The sequence below is a fragment of the Podarcis liolepis genome (assembly GCF_965112155.1).
Source record: "Podarcis liolepis genome assembly, chromosome: 1".
Lineage (NCBI taxonomy): Eukaryota > Metazoa > Chordata > Lepidosauria > Squamata > Lacertidae > Podarcis > Podarcis liolepis.
The window spans coordinates 42,982,048-43,001,095 of NC_139554.1; the positions used below are offsets into that span (position 1 = coordinate 42,982,048).

The following is a 19,048-nucleotide window of genomic DNA, read 5'->3' on the forward strand; positions in this document are numbered from 1 at the left end:
GTTGCACCAAAGTCCCTTGAAATGCACAACAGCAGATTCTAGAAATGGAACCCCGTTTCTCAGTTCTGTGTTCATTCATAGGCAAAACACATGGATTTATTGACCACTTCACCCCTTACATTGCTTCTTTTAGAAGGGGCTTGGGGGGGCAGGGCAGAGATTGTGGGAAGGCTGGTGAAGTGCAAAGGCATGGGACCCAATCCAGCACTCCTGCCGGTATGTTTGTACTGTGCTGACTTACCCTCCGCTCTGCATGTTGTCCCTTTCTCTCATTGTAAGCAACAGTGAGACACACACACACACATTGCAAAACTAGCATTATGGCTCCACTCCATCCAGCAAACTGCTTCTGACTACTTTTATGCTTCAAGTGTATGCTATTTTATCTTCTCTGTGCTAGGTTTTGCTAGAACTAGCCCTTCTGGAGAGGGTGGCAGACAGAGGTTTGCCCACTGTATTTTTATTCGTTCAGGTCACACTTCCCTTGTATCAGAGCATATCACACCCCTACAAGGAACCGGGGGAGGGGGAGGAGGCAGGCTGGTGCAGCCAGTCACTTCATCTGCCCTGCTTGTCCTAGTCGGCCATGTTGTAGGGTTTGCCGAAGACGTTTTGGCATCTGAAGTGAAACATCCAAGTGGTGAGTTAAATGAAATTATAAACAATGGGGTTGCATCCAATGAAGTCATCCTGCAAGGACTTTTGCAGTGGAACTTCCCCTCCCTCTCATTTCCCCATGTCGCAGTAATAATAATATAATGATTTATTATTTATATCCTGCCCATCTGGCTGGGTTTCCCCAGCCACTCTGGGCAGCTTCCAACAAAATATTAAAAACACTGTAAAACACCAGTCATTAAAAGCTTCCCTAAACAGGGCTGCCTTCAGATGTCTTCTAAAAGTCAGATAGTTGTTTATTTCCTTGACATCTGATGGGAGGGCGTTCCACAGGGCGGGTGCCACTACAGAGAAGCCCCTCTGCCTGGTTCCCTGTAACTTTGCTTCTTGCAGTGAGGGAACTGCCAGCATTGGCAAACCCCCCAGAACAGGAGAGAAAAGGGAAGTTCGATTGTGGAAGTCCTTTTGTGAACGGGATGGCGCCACTGGATGCGAAGCAATGTTCTTCATTGGCTCTTACTGGTGTCCAGATCTTCTGCTTTCCTCGAGGAAATGGCATTCTCGGACATGTGAACCAAGGTGACTGAAGGACTCTGCATGTCTGAACTGAAGGCGGTAAAAATATTTCGAGAATTCATAGCTGGGTGGGCATGGGTTCCTGATGCATCTCTCCTCTGAACAATTTAAATAGCCAGAGGAGGTTGGGCATAAAGCTGTGTTCTGTAGCAGCTGGTTTGCAATTGCAACACACTCTTGGGTGGATTGGTGGCCTTTTCTGCGTGTTTCCATCTAGGGTGAACAGAAGGGCAGTCTACCTGGGAAGCCAGGCACTTGGCAGGAGTCTGGATGGGCAGGTGTGAGCTGACAAAGAAGCACGTACAGACCATTTCCTTTCAGTGTGAATGGTGGTAATTACTCTGAATAGAGCAAGTAATACCCGGACAATGACTAGTGCTAGAGTAACATGCCCATCATCGGATCTGGACACCGCCCAAAGAGAAAACAAATAGTGTTTTAACAGGAAGATGGGGTGAAATAAAGGGAAGCACTTTAGCATACCCCCCCCCAATGCTCAGATGCATGGCTTGTATCCACCAGGTGTTGTGCATTCAGTAATTTGTGATGGACTGCCCCACTCAGAGGTCTGTGGCTGCAGAGGCTTGAATGTCATGATTTCCCCTAAAAAGGATCAGCATCCCATATTAGCATTATGTCTACAGTGAAGCAGAAGTGTGCCTGATGCAGAATCCAGATGCATAATCATGGGGGCTGGATGGCTGTTAGGGGGCAGGATAAGAATTTTAAAGGCAGTCTCACTTTCATAGAAACGCTTAGTAGCTGAACCACAACATTTATAGTTGTAGTGTCTAGTCATGCACTGTCAGCTTGGATTTGCTTAGTATGGACAGCAGGTTTCAGACAGAGCAGTTTTTGCTGCTGTGTTTGTGGTTAGCATATTTGGACCGTGTTGAAGAAGACAGGATGGGGAAAAAGGGAGGAGCAGTCTGCCTGCTCAGAGGTGACAATCTATTTGACATCCAGCTTATTCTCCCTTGAATTGTTTCAGTAACCAGTCTGCCAGGTTTTATTTTTAACCACTATGGGCCCTGCCCTTGGATCGAAGCTTTCTTCATGTTGGTCTTTGTGTGTGTGTCCTTTTTTTCAGACTATCTGCTGAAAGGGAAGGAAAGGGGATTGAACCAAGACAGCTATAGAGCAGGGTGGGGAATACAAACTGGCCCAGAAGCACGTAATCACTTTCTCCCCACAGAGATTTCAGTTCCTACAAATTCTGAAGTCAGTGACGGGCTTTCTTTACAATGCCTTCTGTGGCATGTTGTGCTTAAACGCATTCATGCAAAAAGATGCATGAAACTGCCTGCTGGAGAGGGAAGCATCAGTTTTAGTTCCTTGATGCTGTATTTTTCCACAAATATAATTTCTTCTTCAACCTCAGTTTGACCCTTTGTGTTTGTTGTTTGCCATTCTCGAGTGTGTTTTATGGACTTGAGCAACTTGCCCAGCAAGTACTGCAAAGAAAATGCATGTAGGAAAGGGAGGGAAACAGACACAACATTTCTAATATGAGGCTCAGTGCACTTTGATCAGTTTGTTAGGAAGGCTGAGCTAGCCAGGTGGTTTGAAGAATGGTGAAATGAGTGTTTTCCTTCAGGTGGTGTGTTTGTAATGTTGTAAGCATAGTGTGCGAGCAGAAGGCATTGCCTGGAAGCATGTTGCAGTGCAGTACAGTCGTACCTTGGAAGTCGAGCAGAATCCGTTCCAGAAGTGTGCTCAATTTCCAAAACATTCAAAAACCAAATTGCAGCTTCTGCTCAGAAGCCGCGGTAGCCCTGTTGGATGTTTGACTTCCAAAAATAGTTCACAAACTGGAACAGTCACTTCTGGGTTTGCGACATTCAGGAACTAAGCTGCTCGAAAACCAAGGTACCACTGTACATGCTGCTCTCCTCTTACACTATCCATGGCGTGTTTCAGTTTCAGAAGTAACCTAACAATGGATCTCTTGCAGACAGACAGAGAAATTGGCCTGAAACCCAAACTATATGTGTAGTCCAGTAGACAGAGATATGAGACCAAGCTCTAGATCTCAAGGCAGGTGAGAGAGGCAGGCACATAGTCCAAGCTTTCTGCCACAACAGTGGCAGACTTTGGGCTTTCAAATTTCAGTGGCGCCCCCTGTCTCTCATCTGTTCGAAGTCATAGTTGTGGGGGCCCCTGCAGCCCAGTGGGGGCAAGCTGATCACACTCCCCGAAATCCACCTCTGCCCAGAGACCCGCTTGCTCTGTTCCAGGAATGGCACAGACCTGTATTCCTTGTGCCATTTACAGCACCCATGCCACAGATCAGCTACCAAGCATTATACAGTCACCTCCATTCACAATGTGGCAAGTGAAATCCCCCTGGAGATGGGGGCATGGGAATTGTGACATTGGAAAGACCACACCGAGGCCATAGAAAATGTACCTCTTAAACATGATGATGATGATGACAAAGACATTGTACAAAGCGATTGAAATGAAAGGCAAAAATACATTTTTGTTAACTCCTTATGCACCCCAAACTATCACATGCTTGAGGTGTTTGTGCTGAAACACAATATTTGAAAGGGGGGAAAAGCAACAGTGAACACAGTTTTTTGCTATGGATGCAGCCCTGGTGCCTGAAAGAGCACAGATCTTTTGGTGAAGTCATTCCCATTGCTCAGAAGAATGAACGATCTCAACATTGCCTTAGTCACCAGTGTGTATTCCTCAGAATAGGAAATAAAAAGGACAGGAAACCCCACCTTGTAATTACATGAATGGACATGTGTTACTCAAGAAAACTCACAGATCTGCAGCAGCTCAGGTATTTCATCTCCCACCTCCTTCACGTTTAGCTGCTAGAAACTCCCATGCCTCGGTATTTTTGGATTCTAAGCCGCGTGCAATTCCCTAAGAGCATTTATCCATGAAAGAGAGAAATAATCAAGGGCTGAGCTAAATCCACTTTCCCATGTCCAACTTCTTCCCCTCTTTCAGTCACAGAAAACTTGACTTCCCTGCTTCCCATTTTTGGCATTCTGTCAGCTTTCTGCATTTTGAATGGTGCGTAGGTATGTAACAAAGATAGGATACTCCAGTTGTAAACCCCCATCATGATGTCGTTCTTCACTGTATGACTCTGTTTCCTGTGCCTTACCTTATCAGCTTTGTCGTTGATGGAAGTAAAAGCTGGAAATCACTTTAGGCAGGAAAAATGTTTTTAAAGACTGATCTCAGAGGTGATGTCAACGAAAACTGGGGAGTCTGATAAATTCTAATAAATGCTTCTCTTAAGCTGCGCACACACCATACATTTAAAATACATTTTTAAATCCAAAAAAGATCCAGGAAACCGTAGAATGCTTCTCAAAGAGCTACAATTTCCACTACCCTTAACAAAATCCAGTTCCCAGGATTTATGAGGAAACTGTGCTTTAAATGTCTGGTGCGTACATTCATATTAAAAAGCACAAAAATATTCAACTGAAAATTATTATTCCTTGCAAATGCCATCATACAAACAAATAACCTGTACAGCTTGAGGGACTTGTCCTGCCCCCCATGCTCTAATTCAGGGGCGGAGAATCTGCTGTTGCTGTCTTCCGACTCCCACAAAACCCTGCCAGCATCAGGGATGATGGAAGCTGGAGTCCAGCAACATCTGGAGAACCCCAGGTTCCCCATCCCTCAACAACATGACACAATGGGTGGAGGGCATCAAGGGATTTACATATATCGTGTTTGTATATTTATGTTGTGAGCTGCCCTGTGATCTTCAGATGAAGGGCAGTATACACATTTAATAATAACAACAACACTCTGGTGGCCCTCTAGTTTTCATGCTGGCTCAAGCTAAGATGGGAGCTCAGCAACATCTGCAGGACCAAAGGTCCCCCTCCCTGATTTAATACAAAGAGGAAATGCTTCCCTCCCATAACAGCTGTTCCCTCCCCACCCTGCTCTGCAGCTCCCATCACCTTGGAGCAAAGGCCACACTGGGAGGAGTCGATTGGGGCTGGAATCCAGCAACATCTGGGGAGACACAGACTCCCTGTCCCTGTTCTTAAAGACCTAGCTTGATTCTCACAGTCCGAGCATTGGCTTATCTTGTTCCATGTTACCTCTCTGGAGTTTTGGGCAGAGATCTTTCCCAGCCCTGCTCCATAAGTGTTTTTCAGATGGAGATGTCAGGAACTGAACCTGGGAGCTTTGACCAGCAATGCATCTGATCTGCCTCCTGAGCTATGGCCTCTCCTCCCCGCACACAAGCTACTGCTTGCAGATAGAAATCCAAGGAGCGAATGAAGATGGATGCTTTGGAATCTGATGTGTACGATATCAGGCAGCGCTGGAATTCCATCCCTGTGTCTTCTAATAATTCTCTTCCACGGGATGATGCTTCTCCTTCTTTGGAGGTCTTTAAGCAGAGGCTTGACAACCATATGTCAGGAGTGCTCTGATGGTGTTTCCTGCTTGGCAGGGGGTTGGACTCGATGGCCCTTGTGGTCTATTCCAACTCTATGATTCTATGATTCTATGATGCATTTGTGTTACCGGTTTTTGTCATCGCGGTTCATTTCTTTTGATTGTTGGCCATTCTCCTGAGACCTTTCAATCGATCGAGCAGTTCTGTAACAAAGTCCTGAATCAAAATCCATTAAAACAAGGTTTTAATTCATAAAGTTAACTCACCCTCCACCAAATTAAAAGTAGCTGGATCTTTACAACCTCCTGGCATGCTCCTCTTGCAAAGCATTAAGAAGCAGCTAAGCCATAATTAAAAGACCACCCCCCCCTCGGGCTAAAATAGGGTAAGATTAAGGTTTTCAGACAATCAGGGTAGAGTTTTGTTTAGGGTTGTTGCTGTGGCTGAGAAGTTGTGCTATTATGTTCTTGTATTTTAGGAATTACCAGCAGATTGTTTAATTCTATTATAGTTTCATTAGAGTGAGATGTTTTCATTGGCATATTGCTTATATGACTATTTACATTTTGTTATGTTGTGTAATTACTAGTGAATTATCTTATGTAAACTTTGATATTACGAGCTGCCTTGGGTATGGTTTTCCATGGATAAGTGGCATGCAAATAAACAATGGTGCAGTAGCTGTGTAGAAGAGGAAACTTGGTGGATGTAGCTTCCTTAACTAGCTCGGAACAAACAGCAATTTGAGATTTCTACAGATTCTACAGATTGCCATTTGCTCTGATTCAGAGGCAAAGAGCAAGTTTTCACTGCAAAAGCGCTTAGACACTTTAAGGCACAGATCTTTTCCTAGAAATGCAGCACAAAAAGAAGTCTGGATGAGCCTAGAGTTGACATGACAGACTTGCTGAAACTCCTTCTTTCAAGCTATTAAAGATTCAGAAGCCCTGACCCTCGCTGGCCTGAGGCCAGCCTGTTTGACACGGTGGCTTTGTGGCACAAGGAGACAAAACGTCTTCTGTGCCATTACCAATTGCAAAGTTATTTTGTTAAGTAAGTAAATAGCAAGGGCAGGGGCCCCAGTCGGGATGGGGATCTTGGCGGGGCTCACATTGCAGTTCCAGTGTGGATCTATGTCCCCAGACCCACTTTTTGCATTGGAATAGAAGCTCCCGTTCACACCAATGGAGCTGTTCTTTTAATGCAGATGGTAGGCCTTCCTCCTCTCTGTTACCCTACAAAGCAATTTTTAGTTCACACTGGTTCTCCAGGCCAAATGAAGACATATAGTGTCTCCTCCCCTCTTCCCCTGCCCCCAGGCTGGATCAGGACTGCAGCAGGGGCAAAAGGTTAAAGGCCCTCTCCCACCAGTACCAGGGTTCCAGTCTGGACTGGGGTCCCCATACTTGCTATGCACTTTGTGAAAAGCCATTCATGCAATGGAGATCTTAGCAGACAGGTGGGAGAAGAATCGCCATGTATTTTTAAAAAACAAGATCAACTACAAGACAGATTCTTCTCCCCCCTATCTGCTAAGATCACCATAAGGGGATTTATTTAAATATAAACCAAATGCCAACCAATTTATAAATATAAATTGAAATCTATTCTTGGGGGACTTCAACCATTCTACCCTGGAGTGCTAGTAGAATGGAGAGACTCAGCTGATCAAGCAAATTAAATGTAAGTCACGCATACCAAAAGCACAGCAATTGAGGTTCTGGACTGTACCACTTCAGACTGCAGATGGCAACTCTTATGTCTGAATACTCATCTACACGAAAATAGTTCCTGCTTAGAAAACAGGTATGTCAGGAAGAAGCATTCTAGCTTAGCCTATTTCCTGACTCTCAGGTTTTTTGGCCTTTTTTTTGTCTGGAGGAACATGTATTTGTTCATTTATTTGTTAAATGTACTGCAGATTCCGGTGTATTAGGCAAGTGGGCATATTAGATGACCCCCCAAATTGGCAGCTGCAATTTGGGGGTTCGTCTTATAAGCCCACTTGCCTAATACGCTGGGCAGCTCCGCACTGAAAGAAAGCCGCCCGGTGCAGAGTGGAGCCAGCCGCCCGCTGCTTCAGAAGCAGCCGGGGGGCTGGGCTCCGCGCCAGGAGAAAGCTGCCCAGAGCGGAGCGCAGCCTGCAGCCCCTGCTGCTGCTTCAGAAGCAGCACAAGGGGCAGGCTCCACGCCGGGCGGCTTTCTCCTGGCGCGGAGCCCAGCCGCTGCAGCAGCAGCAGGGGATGGATACCCGGCGTATAAGATGACCCCCAACTTTTTAACATCTTTTCAGGGGTTAAAAAGTCATCTTATACGCCGGAATTTACAGTATATCCCGGCCTCCCACCAAACGCTGCTGTGGGCACCATTCAGCCATGTAAGCCTCCACTTGCCCTTTAGTAACTAAAGGTTACTGCTGCTATTTTCTAACAGAAAGAGAGAGACGCAGTCCTGAAGCTAGATCACATATTGCCCTTCATCCCACTTGAGTTACACATCTAGAAGCCGCCTTCCATGTGCTTATACCCCGCTAGCTGGACAGGTGGTGACTGTTTTGCACACACCCAATTGTACCGAGTGATGGACTTTGTGTGTTACCTCTTGTAATGCTTCAAGCTAGCACCGTTATTGGTGGGTTTCCCTTTCTACCCAGCCACATCTGAGTGCTATCTTATTGTTCACAAGTAAATCATTCACCAACCCTGCTTATTGTGTCACCTTTGAACAACTTCTACAAGGATTGGTCAAGTTACCATGGAGATCAGCAATGGTGAGTCAAGAAGTTCAACTGCCACTAGTTGTAGAGAAGGAAAATCTCGCCTCCTTCAGCTGTAGCACACAATATAGTTCAGAGTCCTATTTCAATAGATAACCCGATTGATTTCTCTTCCAAACATAATTACAGGGTGGTGGTATGCAAGTAATTTTCTCTGAGTAGACCGATTGAAATGAATGAAAAGGAGTGGTGTCCTTTGCATAACAACACAGTGGCCTAGCTCATGTGCAGCTCTCTGCATGAGGGATGGGTGTTAACCTTGAAGGGAAAGTTGATGATAGTGACTCCATGGATGAACCAACGCAGGTAGAAGAAAGAGGAATGAATGTCATGAGAACTGAGTAGTTCTCTTAGGGCCAAACTGATGTCTGCCTGATATTAAACCTTATCAAGTCTTCCCTTTCTTAAGTACAGGTGTAGGGTGTGTGTGTGTGTGATCCTTGCAAGGAAAGTTGAACATCCCTTGTGTGATCAGAGCCAAAATCATCCTCCCCCTCCAGCATCTAATACTAAAGAAAACTTACCATTGCTATCAATGGGAATTTTTTCCCTTAAGCATTTTAGCTGCACAAGGAAGCCAATTTTGGCTCCGATTGCACTGGAGAGGGAAGAAATAAGCCCCCACTAACTTCCCTGTAATAATTTCTTCCCCATATGCTTGTAGTTAAGGAAAATGAGACTTGATACATAGCTGCACCTTAAGAGTAGCATATAGTTTGAACATAGGAAAGCTGCCTTATAGCATGTCAGGCCATTGTCCATCTAGTTCAGCATTGTCTACTCTGGCTGGCCATAGCTCTCCAGGCTTTCACACAGGGGGACATATCCAGACCTATCTGGAGATGGTAGGAATTGAACCTGAGACCTTCTACCACTGAGCTACAGCCCTTCCTAAGTGAGTTTGGCTCTACTGCATTCAAAAGAAATATATTTAGAAGTAGAACTTCCATCTTGGCCACCCACCACATTCAACCCTAGTAGTTTTGTGCTATTTGGAGAAAATAAACTGCACTCCTGTTTATCCAAATTTTGGCATTATCCAAACCTCTTGGTTGAGCCACAAACTGTTTGGGATAAAATAATTTATACCTGTGTAAGTATGGCTGAAAAATGAAAGCATGAGCAATGCACACTAAACATAGCTTCAAAACATCTGTAGAACTGGCTGTTCAGCTGCTCCTAGAGCAGAACACTGTGATATTAAAGCATCACCAGTGCTTTTTCTTCTTCTAGAAAAATAGGTGCCAGTACTCACCATGAAGTTGTTAGAGTAAGTGCCACAATTTCTAACAACAACAAAAAAGGTGCCGGTACTGCGTACACTTGATTACTTCCTGGAAAATTTTTTAAAAAGCACCGACAGTTGCCTTGCTCTATGCTCACCTCTGTAGGTCTGGAACACTCCTGAAGAATTTCCTACAAGATAAGATAAAACATTTATGCATGTATTTGAATTATATATCTCTATATATCTCCCTCTGCATTTTACCCCCAGGGGCAAGGAAGCAAAATCTCTTTGGTTGGCAGCCAAAAGAACACAGGAAGCTGCCTTATAGCGAGTCAGATGATTGGTCCAACTAGCTCAGTATAGTCTATCCTGATTGGCAGTTCTCCAGGGTTTCAGGCAGGGGCCTCTCCCAGCCCTAACTGGAAATACTGGGGATTGACCCTGGGACTTTCTGTATGCAAAGCAAATGCTCTTGCACTGAACCATGGCCTTTTGCTTATCTGCAATAGGAGTACAGTCATACATCAGGTTAAATATGCTTCAAGTTGAGCGCATTCGAGTTGCGCTCCTCGGCAACCCGGAAGTAATGGAGCGCGTTACTTCTGGGTTTCGCTGCTCGCGCATGCGCAGACACTCAAAATGACGTCATGCGCAGAAGTGGCGAAAAGTGATGCGTGCGTGCAGACGTGCCGTCGCTAGTTACGTTTACCTCTAGATGCGAACGGAGCTCCAGAACGGATCCCGTTTGTATCTAGAGGTACCACTGTATACCACACTGGGCCACATGAGCCAATCATCTGACTCTGTATTAAGCAGACTCATATGTTGAAAACTGAGCATAGCATCTAGATCAAGGGAAGTAATAGTGCCATTGTATTCTGCTCTGGTCAGACCTCACCTGGAGTACTGTGTCCAGTTCTGGGCACCACAATTCAAGAAGGACACTGACAAACTGGAACATGTCCAGAGGAGGGCAACCAAAATGGTCAAAGGCCTGGAAACGATGCCTTATGAGGAACGTCTAAGGGAGCTGGGCATGTTTAGCCTGGAGAAGAGGAGATTAAGGGGTGATATGATAGCCATGTTCAAATATATAAAAGGATGTCACATAGAGGAGGGAGAAAGGTTGTTTTCTGCTGCTCCAGACAAGCGTACACGGAGCAATGGATCCAAACTACAAGAAAGAAGATTCCACCTAAACATTAGGAAGAACTTCCTGACAGTAAGAGCTGTTCGACAGTGGAATTTGCTGCCAAGGAGTGTGGTGGAGTCTCCTACTTTGGAGGTCTTTAAGCAGAGGCTTGACAACCATATGTCAGGAGTGCTCTGATGGTGTTTCCTGCTTGGCAGGGGGTTGGACTCGATGGCCCTTGTGGTCTCTTCCAACTCTATGATTCTATGATTCTATGATTCTATGATTCTATGATGTACTTTATGGACAGTCTCTCAAAACACTCCCAAGTCTGAAATGGCCTGCCTGCTTTGAATCAATCTCAGAATTCAACCACATGCAAAAATGGTACATAGAGCTTTCACCCCATGCCACCCTGCCCTGCAATTCCAGTTATTTAGTTGTGGAGGACTCCGTTCTCAGGCACCACATCAAAAAATGGGGCAGATGGTTTTGTCTCATTGAGTCACGCTGTGTTCAAGAGCTCACTGAGAACCTCCTTTCATGATGACTAACATTGCAACGTTGGAAAAGGCTCCTTTGGTCCCCCACAAACCATCTAAATAGGCAGTTAAAGGTGCCTCTGTCCAACCTGCAGTTTAGATTTCTGCTCCTCGTTAGAGACGTCAAGAAGATCCTCAATGTCGATTTCTGGCTCTGGAGCGGCGGTGGCTTCTGTCTCCTCCTGCAACTGGAGCAGAATCACCAATGCTCAAATTACACAGGCGCTGCCCTTCATGTTTTGGGGTTGCCCCCTTCTCTATTGCTTTTAGAAGGCACTGGAACCATCATCTCTTTCCTCCCCACCTCAATCTCTAATCAGATGCCACCACCATCCTGCCTGGGCTTCTCCAGCTCCACCATGTCTACCAGTCTGGTTGAAGCTGGCCAACTGGCCCCCGGCCAGGCATAGCTCTGTTTATTCAGGCAGAACCACTCCTGTTACGTCCCCAGGCAGGATCTTTCTTTAGCTAATGCCTGGCACTCTGTTTGATCAGATACTTGCACCTGCCAATCAAGAGCCTCCTGCCATGCTCCAACGACTCCAGTGGCCTAACAAGTGTCAATGAGACGTGACTTTAAGCACATTTTTTAAATTGTGAGCTCTTAACTAGCCACACCTTTCTTAGCAGCTGCAGGAGGACTCCAATCTGAATCAGGATTGTGGGGTGAGGGGGTTTCCTTGTGCTGCTTATCCCCTGGAAAAAAAAATCTACCCCAACCTCTCATTTCCACCCAGCTGTAATGAATTATTACTATGGATTTAGTGACGATAATAAATACTGTAGCATCTCGTATAGGACTGCTACCCAGGTAGGGTGATTCTGTTTCATTCAGGTGTGTGTGTGTGTGCACACTTAATGAGGCACATAACACCTTCAGTTTTTGTATCTTCATGTGGCCCACCCATTGCTACTCTGAAGGTAAACTTTATATATACATAAATTTGATTGACTGAAGCGAATTTCAAATGGTTTACTCCTCTACCTTTCTAAGACCTCCGCCAGTGACACATGCACACAGTCATATTTCAGTTCCATATTACACAGACAGGTCAGCAAATATCTTTCTTGATTACTTAACAACCTCCTTTCAATAAGATTGAATAGTAATCCTCACCTTTACCTGCCTTTGAGAAGCGGGGAGAAGGCTGCTGGAAAGTAAAGCATCAGCAAAACTGTGTAGGGAAAACAACCTTTGGAACGGAGATAAGAGGGCCAGGCATTTACATGCTGCCTGTACAGATACAGGCTTGAAATACTCTTCTCAATGACCCAAATTGTGAAAGATAGCCCACAATTAGTTTGTTTGTTAATACGCTCCCTCAACCTCCTTCATCCCCCACAAAGGATCCCAATCAGCTAATTCCACCTCGATTGGCAGAACTGGCAATATTACAGATGCCACATAACACTCATTCAGCCTTTATAAGAACACAATAGTGTGTCAGCATCTACACTTTGGAACTCCCTGCCAATTGATATCAAGCAGCTATCTTCACTATATTCTTCTTGGCACTTGTTAAAAACATTGTTTAGGCAAGCCTACTCAGATGCTTAGAAATGTGAATTTTAATCTGTTTTAATAGTTTAGCTTTTTGTATATTTAAAAGTTGGTAAAAAAATACAATCAAGTGGTGCATGCATTTCATGAAACAAACAACCTTATTTTAGGTACAATCAAATTACTGAATGGTCTTCTGAACTTAGAAATTTAGTAGTGCTATTGAGGGACCCTGCTGAGACCTCATTTAGAGTATTATGTTGAGTTTTAAGTTCCATAGTTCAAGAGCTGACAAGATGGAAGAGGACTCTACAAACATAGGTAAAGATCTCAGGTGTTTCCAGGTGTGGATAATTAATCAGGACACAATAATTGCTGTCCTGCTTTAGGCTGCAAGTGGAATAGCAACTCTGTTTTCAGGCTTATTGTCTTTAGGATTCAACGTGTACCCAGGTGGGTAGCCCCCCCCCCAAGAAAAACAGCCTCGAATGCTGAGGTGTCATGACCCATGACCTGGGAACCTTGCAGTGCATTGTTCAGATGAAGTTCAAGCTACTCATTAGAGGAAGAACAAACAGTGCCTTAATGCAGGGCTAGCAGGCGCAGTCCTGCCACCATCCTCTGACTTAAAGGTTGAATCCCCTGCATTACTCCTGTCTCTCAAGCCTTGTAGAACCCAGAGACTACAAAATAAGGCAAGGGACCTTTAACCAGCAGGCGAGCTCTTCCAGGGCAGTGGAATCTGCCACACTTTAGGCTTGGTTAGACTAAATGACTAAACAACAACAAAGCCTATATAAGGCTTCAATTGGCTATAGCTCCCTGCTGCAACAGCTGGTCTTGTGGCTGTTTTAGAGGGGGGCTTTTTGGAGCTGTCCAAGGTCCTGGATGCTCTCTGCTTGGCTTGTGACTACTAGACAGTGCCTTCAAGTCTCAAGTGTCCATGGGGAGGAAGAGAATTCTCACTTCAGCAAGGGCATGGAGGAAAGGGTTAAATGCCCCCCTTCCTCCACTTGCTGCAGTCTTGATCATAGTTACCTCCCTTTGGTGTGATGTATGGGGAGAGCAGAATAGAAATGGACATAAATGCAATGCTATTTGAGAAGGGAAGGGTTAAAGTAATATATCTGATTCATAGATAGGAGAGATGGATCATAGGGAAGGAAATTGTTAGAGCAATCTATACAATCCTTAACTTGCCCAACAACCTAATAAGCAGCCGCATGATAGGTCATCTACCTCTTGGGAAACTGAGCTTTGGAAAAGGATGGAAGTTGAAGAAGACCATCATGGGAGGATGTTTTGACAATGGCATCACGCAGATTCCCCATAAAAGTGAGTGAACAGAGGGTAGGTGTTCCGCAGAAAATGCCCAGTGTGAAAGTAGCCACAGAGACTAAATGTGGATTAAATGGTTCAAGGTGAGTTTGGAAATGGAAAACATTTATTCAAGTTCATGCTACAAAACTCATTGGGATGACTATGGACAGATTTCTCAATCTCTCCCAGCTGATTATCTCCACAAAGGGATGTTGTGAAATTAAAATGCCCTTGCAAATTGGGGAGGACACATGCCATAAATCAATTATGCGTAACAAAAATGTCTGCAAATGTGACCTGAGGTTGGCAACATCGACCCTGCTGTGTGGGAATCTTTTGTAGACAAGCACAGTGTCTGGAGACATGCAGTAAAGTTGTGTATCCATAGCAATGACCTGAGGAGGAATGACCACTGGGAGAAGAAAAGCCATGGTGCATCTGCAACAGCACAACTTGAGGCCTTCATCTGCCCCTGCTACAACAAAGCATGTCTCTCCTCTACAGACCCAACAGGCGCTGTAACTTCCCAACAGTTTGACTTCACACATACACCCAAGGCAAACCCCTTCATTGTCTCCTGAGACAGACAGATGCCAATCAAAGTCAACCTTCCCTACCCTGATCCACCCTGGATGTTTTAGATTCAGGTTCCCAGCAGCCCCCGCCATCAGGACAATGGTCAGGGATGATGGGAGGGCACTAAACTTGGGAAGGCTGCCCTAAATAAAAAAGCAAATCATTTGAGGCCAGTCTAAAATATCCAGAAATTCTGCAAGGTACCCAGACATGCTCCAAACATTTTTAGAGATATTGGAAAATAAAAGGGAAACAGTCACCCATTCTTTCAACTTGCATTCAGGACAACAAACAACGGCTTTTAGTTGCAGGAAGTAGATTTAAATTCAAGATTAGGACAAACTTCCTGATCATTCCCACAACTGAAAAAGCTACTTAAGGTTGTGAGGTGTCCTGCTTGGAAATTTCCAAGGTAAGAGCAGAAAGGTGTCTGCCAGGAATGCTTTTTGGATATAAGATGTCTTTGCCTCAGGGTAGAGAGTTGGATGAGCTGATCCTTTCCAGGCAGACGCTTTGTGGCTCTACCATTAAGCCCCAGTCTAATCTCACACAGTAATCTCATGCAGAATGGGAGAATTTAACAAGTTAATGAGTGTGAAAGTGAATCACATTCCTTTCTCACCAAAACAGATGTCCATTCCATTCCAAGCCATACATTGTGCTACAGACAGTCCTGGCATAGGTAAAATTCTTTGGGCTTATGTGTGATGTCTTTATCCAGTCAAATAGTTACCCACCTGGTACTGATACAGCTCTTGCAACTGGGCATCAATCCACTCCTCCAGATCTAGCCATCTCTGAAGATCTTTTCGGTTATACTTGATGGTTAATTTGCCCAGCCTTCTGTGGGATGTTTCCTCTTCTGGTTTCTCTGGAGCATTAAAAGTGACCCGAGGAAGGGAACTTGGGCCCTGGGCTATGCTCACTAACTGTCCCACCTCCTCTGTACTCTCTGGGGACAATGTTCTCTCTTCCAGCATGTTTCTTCCCCCTACCCTCCTCCTCTTCCTTCAAAAAATTGTCATTGATTATTTTCAAAGTGCAGAAGAAACTGCCTGTAGTGTCCCAGAGCAAGTCGCTAGATGAAAGAGAGAGAGAGAGAGAGAGAGAGAGAGAGAGAGAGAGAGAGAGAGAAGTCGCAGGAGAAGCAATCAATCAGCTGCTCTAGGAAAAAGCTGATTTGGTTTCACTGTTAGTGACACTGACAAAAGCAATGTGGGAGGGAGAGTAGTTGTAATAACATCTGTTGTTAGAAGAGGCTGAGCGATCATAGACCGGGCAGACAGAGTCCATTAATGTTTTATGCAATCCACTTCCTGAGGAGAATGAGCTAAGTGGGGATAATTGAGAGCAAGGAGAGGGAAGGCAGGCAATATTAAATTGCATGTTTCTGAAATACGCAAAAAACAACCACCACACATCTCTCTGATGCATTTCTGATCAATACATTTTGTGCTTTAAATATGCTATTTCCTTTTGATAGTCTAACTCTAATACCCTTACGGTAAGGAGGCCTCTTTCTGATACAGTATCTATCTGCTATCTATTGTTGTTGTTGTTGCCGCTGCTGCTGTTGTTTTATTAAATTTGTATACCACCATATACCCCCAGGTCTCGGGGCAGTTCACAATACACACACAGCTGTGTTGAGTCAAGATTGCCATAGAAAAGCAGGGTATATATTTTACCCCCACACATCTCTTTATTTATTTACTTGTGCCATTTCCTTATAGGAAAAGGTGAAAAGGTAAAGGACCCCTCGATGGTTAAGTACAGTCAAAGACAACTCTGGGGTTTGGCACTCATCTCACTTTTCAAGCCAAGGGAGCCGGCGTTTGTCCACAGACAGCTTTCTGGTTCATGTGACCAGCATGACTAAATGGCTTCTGGCACAATGAGACACCGCGACGGAAACCAGAGTGCACAGAAACACCATTTACCTTCCCGCCACATTAGTACCTATTTATCTACTTGCACTGGTGTGCTTTTTGAACTGCTAGGTTGGCAGGAACAGAGACAGAGCAACAGGAGCTCACCCTGTCACGTGGATTCGAACCTCCAACCTTCCAATTGACAAGCCCAAGAGGCTCAGTGATTTAGACCACAGCACCACCCGCATCCTTTAGCTGAAAAGGCTTTTAGAGCAGCTTACAAAAATCCATACCGAGGTAGTCCCTGTCCTCAGGTCTGTAATCTAAAAATACATGACACATGAGGAAAAAGGAATGGAAGGGAGGAGGGGTAAGTAAGCTCAAGTCCAAGTTCTTCATGTTCTTATAATGCAGTTCTATAGGTTATGGCTGTCCTCCCCTCATTAAAAAGGAAGTCTACCCTGGAAGCACTCTTTACTCCCAGATCAGATCCAGAAGCTGAGCAGGTGACAATGTCCAGACCAGGAAGACCAAGCAGCTCCTGTTATAAAGGTCTTCCCTCAGAAAGATTACTTGATCTATACATCTTGCCCTTCCCAGACCAGAGAAGTGTGCTCAGAGATCCATGCCTCATAGACTCCAGGACTGAATTAAAGATTTAGATCTCTCTCCAGGAAGCTTCACTTGGGCTTGAGGCCTTAAGACTTGTCAGCCGGCAATAATGCCATTGCTTTGTAACAGAGCCTTAAAGTTACTACATGTGTGGGGGGGGGGGGGGAGGTGAATTTCTGAAATAAAAATTAAAAAATTCTGAAATACCAGTCTGAACTTAGTTTGAATACCTGGCTAAGAAAGAAATTTAAAAAACAAGTCCAGTTTGTATAAATGATTTCTGAATTAGACTCGATAGTGGAAACCAACAAAATCCCCTAAGTGATAGTTACTCTGATTCAATGCATTATGCCATATTTTGGTACATGAAATTAAACCTGAAACACAAATTTGCAAATATTTTTTCAGTTGGCAACATCAATTTTACCAACGTTTAATGTGACATTTCAATTTTATACTCTGCATGTGAAATTTTACCTCAAGTCTTTAGACTTGTTGACATCTCCTGTCACGGACTGGTTGCAGACCTTTCTCATAAAAGTTAACTTTTGTATAGGTTACTGTACTAAGAAAAGAAATAAGAGGAGACATGTACAGACACATGTCTACAAAGTCCATTATAGTCTTAGCCAGGATCCGCATTCCATTCGGGCAGAGAATGAAACATATTACAGTTGTTCCTCAGCAGTTAGAAGAAAGATGTTTCTGTTCTGGAACCAATTAAGCTACAACCTCTTCCAGTAGCCTCTATCCATCTCTCTGTCAAAACTAACAACTGGTGCACACACTAAACAATTCAGAAGCCATTTCTACAAGGAGCCAAGCCGTTGTAATCTCCTTGGGTCCTACTGCAGAGTGGGAAGCCACATTGCAAAACCCACAGGGTGATGGTCCAACATTTGTCATAGTAGCAGGCCCATTGAAATCAACTGACAGGTCTATAGATTTCACTGTGTGTAGTCTGAATATGAACGAGTTGGTTATTGCCCATATGGACTAACTTCATTATTTCCCAATATTTAAGATATATTGCCACTTCTTTCAAAACCAGGAACCAACAGCAACAAGACTTGTTAGGGAAGAAGATTCATAATGGGTATGAAAGGAAGCTATGAATCCATTAGCGCCAGGTTTAATCCCTGACATCTCCAATTAGGGCTGGGAATGTCCCCACCCCTGCCAGTGTAGCCAATATTGAGCTAGATGAACCAATGGGCTGTCTTCATATAAGGCTGCTTCCTATTTCCCTATGGCCTGGGCTGGATCTAGACACATCAAAGAAGCATTTCAGTTTAAAGCGTTTGTAAATTTAAACAGGGAAAACAAGTAGAGAAAAACGGGACTCCACATCGCCATCTGGTGGCACAATGTTATATTGCACATACAACATATATATAGTGGTACCTCGGGTTAAGTACTTAATTTGTTCCAGAGGTCCGTTCTTAACCTGAAACTGTTCTTAACCTGAAGCACCACTTTAGCTAATGGGGCCTCCTGCTGCTGCCGCGCCGCCGGAGCAGGATTTCTGTTCTCATGCTGATGCAAAGTTCTTAACCTGAAGCACTATTTCTGGGATAGTGGAGTCTGTAACCTGAAGCGCATGTAACCTGAAGCGTATGTAACCCGAGGTACCACTGTAAATCGCTTTTTGTTTAGCAGTCTAGCCAAGTCCCAGGACTGTTCAGTCAGTAGATGTGACACTTTTCCTAAGCAGTGGAACTTCAGAGGGCATATTAATTACTTGTGTTTTCTTGCAGTTTGGTTCTCCTCATGGTTAATCTTGAAGGCTTGACAAAATATTACTTAAATCATTTCAGGGGTTGTGTTCAGCTCAGCTCCCATACGTGAAGCAGCAGCCATCATTTGTTTTTGATATCTTGTAAAACGCATCTTTTCACCC

At 44.5% G+C, this 19,048-nt stretch overlaps 1 protein-coding gene across 3 annotated transcripts; it reads right to left on the minus strand.

Moving 5' to 3' along the window:
- Positions 1–802: 802 nt before the first annotated feature.
- Positions 803–16,171, minus strand: PPP1R14D (protein phosphatase 1 regulatory inhibitor subunit 14D). Of its 3 annotated transcripts, none has more exons than XM_083510774.1 (5): positions 15,403–16,166; positions 11,358–11,456; positions 9,750–9,782; positions 5,701–5,806; positions 803–5,556 (listed from the first exon to the last, which is right to left on the minus strand). In XM_083510774.1, exons 1-4 carry the CDS (start codon positions 15,643–15,645, stop codon positions 5,738–5,740), a joined length of 444 nt encoding a protein of 147 aa, XP_083366900.1. In that variant the 5' UTR covers positions 15,646–16,166; the 3' UTR covers positions 803–5,556; positions 5,701–5,737. The 3 variants fall into 3 exon arrangements, 2 of the variants coding, with proteins under 2 accessions (XP_083366900.1, XP_083366901.1); XR_014527877.1 differs by lacking the exon at positions 803–5,556 and adding an exon at positions 7,289–7,381 and having other exon boundaries at positions 15,403–16,171; XM_083510775.1 differs by lacking the exon at positions 803–5,556 and having other exon boundaries at positions 5,701–5,793; positions 15,403–16,169.
- Positions 16,172–19,048: the final 2,877 nt, after the last annotated feature.

Excerpts from the sequence above, each read along its gene's own strand:
- PPP1R14D (XM_083510774.1), bottom strand. The coding sequence starts at position 15,645 with ATGCTGGAAGAGAGAACATTGTCCCCAGAGAGTACAGAGGAGGTGGGA. Across the intron at positions 9,783-11,357 it reads AGCAGAAATCTAAACTGCAG|GAAATTCTTCAGGAGTGTTC; the intron begins GTTGGACAGAGG and ends CTTATCTTGTAG. Across the intron at positions 5,807-9,749 it reads AGTGTTCCAGACCTACAGAG|GACTTTGTTACAGAACTGCT; the intron begins GTGAGCATAGAG and ends ATTTTGATTCAG.